General features: G+C 44.0%; 2 protein-coding genes across 6 annotated transcripts in view; both read left to right on the top strand.

Moving 5' to 3' along the window:
* Positions 1-1,812, top strand: part of wwp2 (WW domain containing E3 ubiquitin protein ligase 2) — a 304,365-nt gene extending 302,553 nt beyond the window's left edge. For all 4 annotated transcript variants that reach the window (XM_072386810.1, XM_072386807.1, XM_072386808.1 and 1 more), the window contains 4 exons: positions 157-261; positions 333-429; positions 1,071-1,143; positions 1,230-1,812. In XM_072386810.1, the coding sequence (XP_072242911.1) occupies positions 157-261; positions 333-429; positions 1,071-1,143; positions 1,230-1,329 (375 nt within the window). In that variant the 3' untranslated portion in view covers positions 1,330-1,812. The remainder of the gene's footprint in view (positions 1-156; positions 262-332; positions 430-1,070; positions 1,144-1,229) is intronic.
* Positions 1,813-5,804: 3,992 nt separating this feature from the next.
* adat1 (adenosine deaminase tRNA specific 1) lies at positions 5,805-11,626 on the top strand. 2 transcript variants are annotated; one of them, XM_072385323.1, is made up of 9 exons: positions 5,805-6,105; positions 6,200-6,268; positions 6,452-6,506; positions 6,598-6,725; positions 6,802-7,396; positions 8,562-8,707; positions 9,193-9,292; positions 9,381-9,467; positions 11,310-11,626. In XM_072385323.1, exons 1-9 carry the CDS (start codon positions 5,964-5,966, stop codon positions 11,440-11,442), a joined length of 1,455 nt encoding a protein of 484 aa, XP_072241424.1. In that variant the 5' UTR covers positions 5,805-5,963; the 3' UTR covers positions 11,443-11,626. The 2 variants fall into 2 exon arrangements, with proteins under 2 accessions (XP_072241424.1, XP_072241425.1); XM_072385324.1 differs by lacking the exon at positions 11,310-11,626 and adding an exon at positions 11,118-11,272.
* Positions 11,627-11,960: the final 334 nt, after the last annotated feature.

The following is an 11,960-nucleotide window of genomic DNA, read 5'->3' on the forward strand; positions in this document are numbered from 1 at the left end:
TTCAGCTGCCATAAATGTACTCATCGGAGGCCTTAAATGGTGTCCTCTGGTCTAAGGACAGTCTGTGGTGTCTGCGGGGAGAGAATAACCACCATTAAACATACCTGATGGCACATAGAGACTGGAGAGCTTTAACTGCTGCTTTCTTTGTCTCAGCTGATGCTCTGTGGGATGCAGGAGATCGATATGGCCGACTGGCAGAAGAACACCATCTACAGACATTACACCAAGAACAGCAAGCAGATCCACTGGTTCTGGCAGGTACAGGTGCACTCACACAGGTGTTCTTCAGTTATGAGTGTGCAGGGAGTGATGAAGCTTTGCTGCTGCAGGTGGTGAAGGAGATGGACAACGAGAAGAGGATCCGCCTGCTTCAGTTTGTGACGGGAACCTGCCGGCTGCCGGTCGGAGGCTTCACGGAGCTCATAGGTACGCAGCTGTGAGGCTCAGCCTGGGTGCCGGGTTCTCAGGGAACACAAAAGTGTTCGTTCCAAGTCCCGGTGTGGAGGATAAAGACAAGTGTTGCTGAGATCTGTTTTTATTGGCAATGCAGTGAAAAAAGAGAAATGCCTCCAAAAAGAGGCGATCCGGAAACAGAACACGAGTTTGATGAGCGTTTCCTGAAATAACCGTTTCTATTGAACTGATAAATCCGAGCCCAGCGCCGTTTAGGCCTGTTCTTCTACTGTTTGGTTCATTTACTTCGGTTCAGTTTGAACTCTCTTTGTCTCGTAACATTTTTACACCAAAAGAAACGTGTCAAAAGAAAGAAAAAGTGATTTAAAGCTGCTACAACGCGCCTGTTTAACCTCTGGGCTCCAGGCTACAGTTTGTAACGGCTTCCTGTCACGCCGAGCCGGAGCCGATAAATACCTGCGAGACGCTCAAAGGCAGATCTTAATGTTTGGTTTTACTCAGCTGATAAAGACTTATCTGTGGATGCAAAGAACGGTGAGATGACCCTGCTGAATGAAACAAAATGAATTTCTCATGTGAATCTGAGCTTTCGTTTCCTTGGCTGGGGTCAGTGAACGCACCGAGCAGCTGACTGATTTCTCTCCCCCCCCCAGGAAGTAACGGTCCCCAGAAGTTCTGCATAGACAAAGTGGGGAAGGAGACTTGGCTTCCAAGAAGCCACACATGGTCAGATATCCCCTCTTCTGTGAATACTTCAGGGTTTCAGGCTTCAGCAGAGTAACGCTTCACTTCCTGTTTTCTGCTCCTCGCAGCTTCAACCGTCTGGATCTGCCGCCCTACAGGAGCCTGGAGCAGCTCCGGGAGAAGCTCATGTTCGCCATCGAGGAGACGGAGGGCTTCGGCCAGGAGTGATGCTCGGTTCAAGGCGTTGGTTTTTGTTCTTATTGTTCTTATTTCACATTTAATCACAGGCTGAACCCTCACCTGGGGGGGGGCATCGTAGTGAACTGGATCATGGGAGGAAGTCACAGGAACACAGAGTGTGTGTGTGTGCATGTATAGATGGCGTGTGCACGCCTGTGTGGGATGGATGGAACGTAACACCTCCACTTCTCGCTTAAACCGCACCAGAACCAGACGGCATTCTGGCCTTAATGTGGACTCACAGCTTCTCACAAATGCAGTACAACATATCTACCAGAGAAATACATTTATTCACTTTAAGGCAGCAGCGTGTGACGGGAGCTGGGAGTGCGTCTGAATCTGAGAGCCGTGACCGTAGAGCCCCTCCGTTACAGAGGCTGCCGGCAGGAGATGGGATTTAATTTTTTATTCTTCTGTTAATTGTGAAAGTCAGCGTTGTACAGATCCTAAATAAATGAGATTTCAGTCTTACGTTGTGTCGATGCTTTTATGGGAACTCTTTCACATGACCTCATCATCTGGGGGGGGGGGCAGCCGTCCGCGGATGGGAAGGTTGGCGGTTCGACTCCCGGCCTCCATCAGTCCATTTCCCCTGTTATCAGGTTCATGTTCAGGGTGAGTTCTGCTGTTTTAACACTGTTCAGTTTGTCTCAAACATCTTAAAACACACAGATTTCCTTCATTTGTTTCCAGGAAAACAGGAACGAGTTTCAGAAATTTACTGAAATATGTTTAAACACAACTGAAGAAACCATATAAAGGGCAGAAGTGTATATTTTTCTCAGTTCTCAGCAGCTTTAAAGTGAATCTCTGGTCTGAGCTCCTTTATTCTCCAACACAGCCTGAACCCTCTGAGACCAGCTTTCTGTCATTTCTTTAAGGAGTCTTCAGGAATAGTTCTCCAGGCTTCTTGAAGGACATCCCAAAGCTCTTCTTTGGATGTGGGCTGCCTTTTGTTCCGTTCTCTGTCAGATGATCCCACACTGCTTGAATAATGTTGAGGTCCGGGCTCTGGGGAGGATTCATCCCTCCATAAGACCTGTTGCCACTGATTTTCAGTCCACTTCTTGTGTCATTTGGCACAGCTCAGCCTTTTCTCCCTGTTTCCCTTCCTTAAGAACGGCTTCTTGACAGCCACCCTTCCATGGAGACCATTTCTGATGAGGCTTGGGCCAACAGTAGATGGATCAGCTGAAGGTCCAGATGCATCTCTCAGGTCCTGTCAGGTCACAGCTGGATTTTTCCTCTTTCTTAAGGACATCACTTTCAGATCCTGTTCATCTGCTGTAGATAGTTTTTTAGGCCTGACACTTCTTCTTTTGTCCTTCACTTGTCCAGTTTCCTCAAATGTTTTAAGGACACACTGCACACCATGCTGAGATATGCCAAGTTTTCAGCTAATAGCTCTTTGGGAATCACCTTGTTGCTGCAGAAATCCTATTTTCTGTCTGTCAAACTGTGTTTTCTTTGCTGTTTTTCATAGATGCAGCTAAAGAAATGGGAACAAATGATGTGTCTTTGTGACAGGCTGCTGGTAACAAAGTGCCTAAATATACGATTTAAGATAGTTTTTCCTGTTAAGCTGTTTGATATGTGCCGACACAACGTTGAATGACTTGAATTTGGTGCCTTTTTGTGCTTAAATGGATCATGGGTCAATGTTTGGTGGCTTAACAGAACTGAACTGAAAATGAAGCCGATGTCCAAGAATAACAAATGGAAATGTCATCTTTTGCTCTTCTTGAGCAATACAAAGTTATTCTTGGAGAACAACAATAACAATTCGTTATTTATCTGGATCCAGAATGTTATTTCTCAGCCTTGGCAGCGTAATGCTAGTTTTTGCTGCTACTGTGAAATACTGGGTTATTTCCACTCTTTAGAGACCCTTAAAAGTCCCCAATGTAAAAAAAACAGGCAAATTAATATAATATGTCCACAAAAACACTTTAAAATAACTTAGAGAGATCAGACTCAAACATTCTGTGTTTATATAACATAAAAAATCACTAAATCATTTATTTTGTCACCACTAATACAAAAAGACACTTTAATGCTTTTTATACATTTGCATCATTTTGCAAAACCACGATTAATGTGCATCATAATCCCAGAAAATGTTAAAAACCATCACTGCTCATGCTTTCAGGAAATGTTAAACTCTTTTCTTTGACTTTAGCAGGATACTTTATTTGTTCCACAGCATTTTGATTCTTCCAGCATCACTGATGACTTGAACAACGTTGAATAATTTGATTCTACAAACTGAAACTAGTCAAAAGGCAGTGATTGTTCGTGTTGATAAAGCCTTTCCAGCGCCAGCAGCATTTTCCTCTCATCAGGACACAGTTTGTGGTTTGGCCAACAGGGTCTTTGTAATTGAAAATACATGCTTGGATGTAACCATACAAACAATCCTTTATGTCTTCTCCGCTGTGACCGTCCCATTGGCTCTTCAGTAAGCACATACAGGCACAACCGTGGTTAAAACTGGAAATGTATATCCAGCAGCTCAGGAGGATGACTGAGTAGACATATGGAGCACATACACGAAGGGCCCAGAGGTTTTTGGCTCACTGAGGCACAACGTCTTACAAGTTTAAAATGAATGTTCAAAGTTACTGTAAAAAGATACATAACTGATGGAAAAAGAGAGAAGTCAGAGAAGAGAAGAGAAGAGAAGCATAAAACTAACAAAAACAGATACAAAATGCCAATAAACAAATGAAAAAACATGCAAAATGAGGAGAAAGAAGCGGGAAACTAACAAAACCTGATACAAAATGCCAATAAACAAATGAAAAAACATGCAAAATGAGGAGAAAGAAACGGGAAACTAACAAAAACAGATACAAAATGCCAATAAACAAATGAAAAAACATGCAAAATGAGGAGAAAGAAGCGGGAAACTAACAAAACCAGATACAAAATGCTAATAAACAAATGAAAAAACATGCAAAATGAGGAGAAAGAAGCGGGAAACTAACAAAACCAGATACAAAATGCCAATAAACAAATGAAAAAACATGCAAAATGAGGAGAAAGAAGCGGGAAACTAACAAAACCTGATACAAAATGTCAATAAACAAATGAAAAAACATGCAAAATGAGGAGAAAGAAACGGGAAACTAACAAAAACAGATACAAAATGCCAATAAACAAATGAAAAAACATGCAAAATGAGGAGAAAGAAGCGGGAAACTAACAAAACCAGATACAAAATGCTAATAAACAAATGAAAAAACATGCAAAATTAGGAGAAAGAAGCGGGAAACTAACAAAACCAGATACAAAATGCCAATAAACAAATGAAAAAACATGCAAAATGAGGAGAAAGAAGCGGGAAACTAACAAAACCAGATACAAAATGCCAATAAACAAATGAAAAAACATGCAAAATGAGGAGAAAGAAGCGGGAAAATAACAAAACCTGATACAAAATGTCAATAAACAAATGAAAAAACATGCAAAATGAGGAGAAATAAGCGGGAAACTAACAAAACCAGATACAAAATGTCAATAAACAAATGAAAAAACATGCAAAATGAGGAGAAAGAAGCGGGAAACTAACAAAACCAGATACAAAATGTCAATAAACAAATGAAAAAACATGCAAAATGAGGAGAAAGAAGCGGGAAACTAACAAAACCAGATACAAAATGCTAATAAACAAATGAAAAAACATGCAAAATGAGGAGAAAGAAGCGGGAAAATAACAAAACCAGATACAAAATGTCAATAAACAAATGAAAAAACATGCAAAATGAGGAGAAAGAAGCGGGAAACTAACAAAACCTGATACAAAATGTCCATAAACAAATGAAAAAACATGCAAAATGAGGAGAAAGAAGCGGGAAACTAACAAAACCTGATACAAAATGCCAATAAACAAATGAAAAAACATGCAAAATGAGGAGAAAGAAGCGGGAAAATAACAAAACCTGATACAAAATGCCAATAAACAAATGAAAAAACATGCAAAATGAGGAGAAAGAAGCGGGAAACTAACAAAACCTGATACAAAATGCTAATAAACAAATGAAAAAACATGCAAAATGAGGAGAAAGAAGCGGGAAACTAACAAAACCTGATACAAAATGCCAATAAACAAATGAAAAAACATGCAAAATGAGGAGAAAGAAGCGGGAAACTAACAAAACCTGATACAAAATGTGGTTCTGTTGTAAAGATCCATCCAGTAAGTTTGAACTTTTTATCAAATATTTCTTCATTTTAATTTGATATATAATAATAATTAATACAAATAAGTAATAATGATCATGAAATACAACGATCCGACAACAATTGTTCTTTCTTCTCTGCGAGGATATTATTTTAAAGAAATCTACAAATCATAAACTAAATGAATTGAAATTATTTTGAAATCTCACTTTTTTCCGGACTAATTGTGAAAGTCTCGCCTTGGCTTAACCCGGAAGTACTTTCTTTACGATCTTCTCGCGAGAGTTCAAAGCGTCGGTGATGGTTGATCCAGCGCTGTAAAGTTGAATAAAAGTAACGGTTAAGAACATCCACGCCAGGTTAGATTAAACGGCATTAAACATCATCTCTTGTTATATTTGTTCCGCTCCTTCGTCTTTACTCAGACCGTCAGTTTTGACATGATAAACGCGGATGAAGTCGCCGAGTTGTGTTACGAGCGCTTCAGCCAGCTGCCCCGGAGAGGGAAGCCTGAGCCGGGCAGAGAGTGGACCCTGCTGGCCGCTGTGGTTAAACTCAGCCGGGGCGACAGTTCTGGCTCAGGTCGGGCAGCTTATCTTTAGTTCTGTTTACTGTGAAGTGGTTAGAAACTGAAGCTGAAAAACAACACAGTGGGATAAATGCTTTTCTTTTACAGTTGAGAAGGAGGTTGTTTCCATGGGAACGGGGACCAAATGCATTGGACAGTCAGCCATGAGTCCCAAAGGTGTCTTTACTTTATATTTTTTATATTTTCTGTCTCTATCTCCTCCATCACGGACATTTAGCAGGAATATTTTTCGCTTTCCTTAACGAACTCTTTCAGATTGGCAGAACATCTCCGGAAATGACGCATTTCTGCTACTTTAACGGTAACTTTTGTATCTTTGGTTTTCTCCCAAACTTTTAGGTGATGTGCTTAATGACAGCCACGCGGAGGTCATCGCCCGCAGGGGCTGCATCAGGTGATCAGTTCTCCTCTGAACTGTTCTGGGTCCTTTGCTCCTTATTTCCACTGAACTGGGTTTAAACGCCGTTTCTGTGGGTCTGTGGCAGGTATTTGATCCAGGAGCTGCATGGCGCCGTGAGCGGCCGGGGCAGCGCCCTCTTTTGTGCGTCTCAGCGAGGGAAGTGGAGGCTTCAGCCCGGGGTTTCCTTCCTGCTCTTCACCAGTCACACGCCCTGTAAGTCCAGCATGGTTCTGCTGTTCGGCTGCAGCAGGAAAGCAGAGCTGGTCTGAGTTCTGCTGTCTGTCAGCAGGTGGGGACGCCTCCATCGTCCCTGTGACTGTCAGCCAGTCTCAGCCCTGCCCGGCCGTCACATGTGAGAACGGCCGGGAAAAGGCTGGGGGAGGAGACCTGAAGAGGAAAGCTGAGGAACCAGGAGGAGGGCGAACCTCAAAGCTGCCTCGTGTTGAAGGAAAGGCAACGCAAGAAGAAGAAGAAGAAGAAGAAGAAGAAGAAGAAGAAGGGATTTTAAGGAGGAATGTCACAAAGACGCAGCCAGAGGTCAAACCCTCCGGCTCCTCGGACCCGAGTCCGACCGCCTGTGCCGGGGAGCATCCACAGGTCCCTGACATCCACAGGACGGGGGCCAAGTGTGTCCCGGGCGGCCGGGGCGACCCAATGCTCCCCGGGGGGGGATACCACAGAACCGAGGTGCTCCGGGTGAAACCGGGCCGAGGGGAGCCCACTCTGTCCCTGTCCTGCAGTGATAAAATGGCCCGCTGGGGGGTGCTGGGCTTTCAGGGCGCACTCCTGTCCCATTACCTGGAGGAGGCCCTGCACTTCAGCACCGTGGTGGTGGGGGGGGGTCCGTACAGCCAGGAAGCCATGCACCGAGCTCTGGTGGCACGGTGAGTTTTATTAACCTCTTTCTGCCTGATCTTTCACAGCAGAGGGTTGTTGGTCCTAATTAAAAACTAACCAGCAGAGCTGTGAAGGTCACATGATTTCCTCACTTCAGCAGTTCTGCTGAGCTGAAGAGAACCGAGACGTCCGAAGATGAGTTTGTTCCACGAGGGACATCCTGAAGTCCCACAAAACAACTTCCAGCCCAGTTTTAGCCCAATTAAACGGGTTTAATCAGACCAGTTTTAGCCCAATTAAACGGGTTTAATCAGACCAGTTTTAGCCCAATTAAACGGGTTTAATCAGACCAGTTTTAGCCCAATTAAACGGGTTTAATCAGCCCAGTTTTAGCCCAATTAATCAGGTTTAATCAGCCCAGTTTTAGCCCAATTAAACGGGTTTAATCAGACCAGTTTTAGCCCAATTAAACGGGTTTAATCAGACCAGTTTTAGCCCAATTAAACGGGTTTAATCAGACCAGTTTTAGCCCAATTAAACGGGTTTAATCAGACCAGTTTTAGCCCAATTAAACGGGTTTAATCAGACCAGTTTTAGCCCAATTAAACGGGTTTAATCAGCCCAGTTTTAGCCCAATTAAACGGGTTTAATCAGACCAGTTTTAGCCCAATTAAACGGGTTTAATCAGACCAGTTTTAGCCCAATTAAACGGGTTTAATCAGACCAGTTTTAGCCCAATTAAACGGGTTTAATCAGACCAGTTTTAGCCCAATTAAACGGGTTTAATCAGACCAGTTTTAGCCCAATTAAACGGGTTTAATCAGACCAGTTTTAGCCCAATTAAACGGGTTTAATCAGACCAGTTTTAGCCCAATTAAACGGGTTTAATCAGACCAGTTTTAGCCCAATTAAACGGGTTTAATCAGCCCAGTTTTAGCCCAATTAATCGGGTTTAATCAGCCCAGTTTTAGCCCAACTAAACGGGTTTAATCAGACCAGTTTTAGCCCAATTAAACGGGTTTAATCAGCCCAGTTTTAGCCCAATTAAACGGGTTTAATCAGCCCAGTTTTAGCCCAATTAAACGGGTTTAATCAGCCCAGTTTTAGCCCAATTAAACGGGTTTAATCAGCCCAGTTTTAGCCCAATTAATCAGGTTTAATCAGCCCAGTTTTCCTCATGCTGACAGCAGCTGTTCTGTCTCTTCTGTGCAGATGCTCCCATGTATCAGGCCTTCCAGCTGGTTTCTCTGTGAGTTCCCCGGTGCTGCTGCAGTCCAGCCTGGAGTTCCCCTTCAGCCACAGCCGGACCGAGCTGCAGCACCAGGCCGCTCAGGGACGGGTCTCCCCCTGTGGAGCAGGTAGGCCTCTCACGGCCCGTCACATCGGTGTGAATCTGCAGAAATGAAGCCAAAGTCTGCTGGCCTGTCTCAGCCAGACTCAGCTCAGCTTTAAGGACTATCTAAGTTTATAAGTTACATTCACTAAACCATCACAGTCAATTCTTTAGACTTTATCACTATAAATCCGCTGGAAAAATCAGGATTAAAGCGTCTATATTCCCCTCTTTGAGTTCAAATCACAGGTTTAGGATCAACTTTAAACATCTCAAAGCTTTTATTCAGGATCAGAAAAGCTTGTTTGCTTCGAGCCTGATGAGGACATTCATCCGACCCTGAAAGTGAGCAGAAGTAGCCTCATCAGAAAGAATAAAACCTGTGGAAGTAACGGGGTCTTTGTTGAACGTGTTCGTGGCTTAGCTCTGTGAAAGAGAGGGCGAGCCCAGGAACTGGAGTCCTGCCACAGAAAAGTCCATCCATCTCTCTCTCCTTCTTCCCCTCCTCAGCCATCAGCTGGTGTAATGTGGCGCAGCAGCCACTAGATGTCACTGCTAACGGCTACAAGCAAGGAGTCACCAAGAAGGCTCTGGGCACGAGGAAGGCCAGGTGGAGTCTCCCTGCTCCCATCATGCATGCAGTTTAAAGAGGTTTGACTGGCCTCAGAGTAACCTTTGACCCTTCCATGTGTCTCCAGGTCTCTGCTGTGTAAACTGGAGCTCTTCCACTCTTTCCTGTCCCTTGTGCTGGCCACGGAGCCGTCGTCTCTGCCCGACTCGCTCAGGTAACAAACAGCAGCCTCTTTCAGGGTCTCACTGGGGTTGAAGCTGCTGCCCTGAGTAGAAGTAACCCTCACACCACTTTGAGTCCCGACAGAAACAGCAGCATGAAGAGAAAGCCCAGAACGGAAGTGCAGAGTCGGCTCCTCCTGCTCTTACCTGGTTTCATCTGTTTCTTCCTTCCTCGTTTATCTGATTAAAGCTGCTAAATGAATCATTCAGGGTTAGGCTAACAAAGCGGTCAGTTTGGAGCTGTGATGCTCACTGTTAGATGTGAACGATGTCAGGACTGCAGTCAGTGATCAAATCATCCAAGTTTTATTGTCTCTGTTGGTCTGTAACTTTCTCTTTTATTGTCACAAAGAAGCAGGGAATCCTCCCAGGAAATAGACCAAAATGACTGGAATTGTGAGTTATTCATTTCCAGGTTTTGTTTGGAAGTCTTTGCCTTGGATTTAAATGGATTCATAGATTTTAGATGTATGATGTTCACTTTTCCTTAAACTCTTTCCACCTCTGGTCTCAAACTGATTCTAAAACAGTTTCTTGCTGCCCTCAAAAGAACCTTTTTTGCTATGTGGAGCTCCCATTTCATGCCATGCCCCCCCCCCCCCTGTGCACCTGAGCCTTTGGTTCCCACATTTTTCTTTTTTTATTACTTTTCTTCCATCACAGAAGCTCAAATTCCTGCTGTCAGAACAGGCCGACCTGTTTTCAGATCGGACCGTACTCTCTCAATCGATACTTGAATTGGCCCTAAGCCTCCAGGAAAAGGCCAAAAATCGATGAATTGTCCTCTGAAGAAACCCAGCTCTGTATGGGACTGTTCTCCCAGAGAGGGAACAGAGGAGCTTTTGTCTGTCAGCTTTTCAGCGGGTAACCTGATCTCAGCACAGCAAACACACACGAGCTCCAGCCCACAGCACGGCAGCGTTTGAATGAACGAGGAACCAGGATGTGTTCGTTTGTGTTCACGGGAGACGAATCTTCCACAATGTGCACTTGATCTGCTCAAGATTAGAAAAGATTATGAGATCAGTAAAAGCTGGCAGAGACACACCTGAGGAGAGTAAACATGCTTAAGGGGTGGAATAAAAGCATTAAAAAGCATTAAAAAGCTGTTATATAAGCCAATCAGGGAGAAAGGAAACCGTTTAACTGCATTTAAACTGTTTAAATCTTATCTTTACTTTTCAAAGCAAAGACTCTTAATATTATTTGATTTATTGACTCCAAACAACTTGAGTTTTTTACCAATAATCCTTTAAATATGTGCAACTCCCAGAGACTCTCGTGTCTTATTTAGTTTGAATTCTCCCTGATTACTTGGATCAAACTTTACATTTAATGCAGCCTGTTCCTGTAGTTTAAGCTACAACAGAAGTGGCTTCAGTTTATTTGAAGGTGCTGCAGAAACACCAGAGAGGTCACGGTTCTGCAGGCTCAACTTCTCAGGACTTTGGTGTCCTCAGATGAAGGAAACATCAGATTCTCTTTGGGTTGGAAACTGCTTCTCTGTTGCTGTGGTGCAGCTGAAGCCAGGACTGTAAGCTTTAACCATCCCAGCATGTTCCTCAAACACACTGTGATGAGTTCTGATGACAGAAACTGACCTGTTCCTGCGTAACGGGGCTCTTCTTTTAACATATTCACAGGTACGTCTGAATGAAGGAGCAGCATCTTTTTAACAGATTCATGAAGTTATGTGTGAAAAGGTTTAATTATCTGCTCCAACCACCGTGTCCAGAGCACCTTTAGCAGCTTCTTCCCAGCCTGACTGTGACTCTAACGCTTTAAATGCAAACACATGGGAATAATGACCCACCCTGCCCCTCCTCTGTGTTCAGGGCGGCCGAGCTGCACACCTACTTGGACTACAAGCAGGCGTCCCAGGCGTACCAGCAGGCCTGGCAGCAGCTGCGCAGCCAGGCGTTTCCTCTGTGGCCGCGCAGCGCCAGAGACCTCCTCCTCTTTCACTGAAAACCGACTCTGTAGCAGGAATGTCCTCAAAGGGCTCCATGAAAAACCCTCTTTGTTGCAGGAGAAACCTGGAGGTCAAAATAACTGCTGGCCTGAAAGAGAAAAAAAATCACATTTTTTAAGCAAAAGCTGGCGTAACAGATGTAGCGTGAATAAGAAATGCTGTGAGTGATGCTCATAAATAAACGTGACTGCTTCCATTCCTCACTACTCACTTGTTGTTTGTTGGGTCAACAACTGATCTGTAGCTCAGGATGTAGCTGATCTGTAGCTCAGGATGTAGCTGATCTGTAGCTCAGGATGTAGCTGATCTGTAGCTCAGGATGCAGCTGATCTGTAGCTGATCTGTAGCTCAGGGTGTAGCTGATCTGTAGCTCAGGATGCAGCTGATCTGTAGCTCAGGATGCAGCTGATCTGTAGCTGATCTGTAGCTCAGGATGCAGCTGATCTGTAGCTCAGGATGCAGCTGATCTGTAGCTCAGGATGCAGCTGATCTGTAGCTCAGGATGTAGCTGATC

The sequence above is a fragment of the Leuresthes tenuis genome, unplaced genomic scaffold, assembly GCF_036924035.1.
Source record: "Leuresthes tenuis unplaced genomic scaffold, fLeuTen1.0.hap1 SCAF_5, whole genome shotgun sequence".
In the NCBI taxonomy this organism is placed as follows: Eukaryota; Metazoa; Chordata; class Actinopteri; order Atheriniformes; family Atherinopsidae; genus Leuresthes; species Leuresthes tenuis.

What these genes read in the sequence shown, in the direction of transcription:
- adat1 (XM_072385323.1), top strand. Translation starts at nt 5,964, where the DNA reads ATGATAAACGCGGATGAAGTCGCCGAGTTGTGTTACGAGCGCTTCAGC. An exon ending in GGGCGACAGTTCTGGCTCAG is followed by an intron (nt 6,106 to 6,199) that starts GTCGGGCAGCTT and finishes TTTCTTTTACAG; the next exon opens with TTGAGAAGGAGGTTGTTTCC. An exon ending in GCCCGCAGGGGCTGCATCAG is followed by an intron (nt 6,507 to 6,597) that starts GTGATCAGTTCT and finishes GGTCTGTGGCAG; the next exon opens with GTATTTGATCCAGGAGCTGC.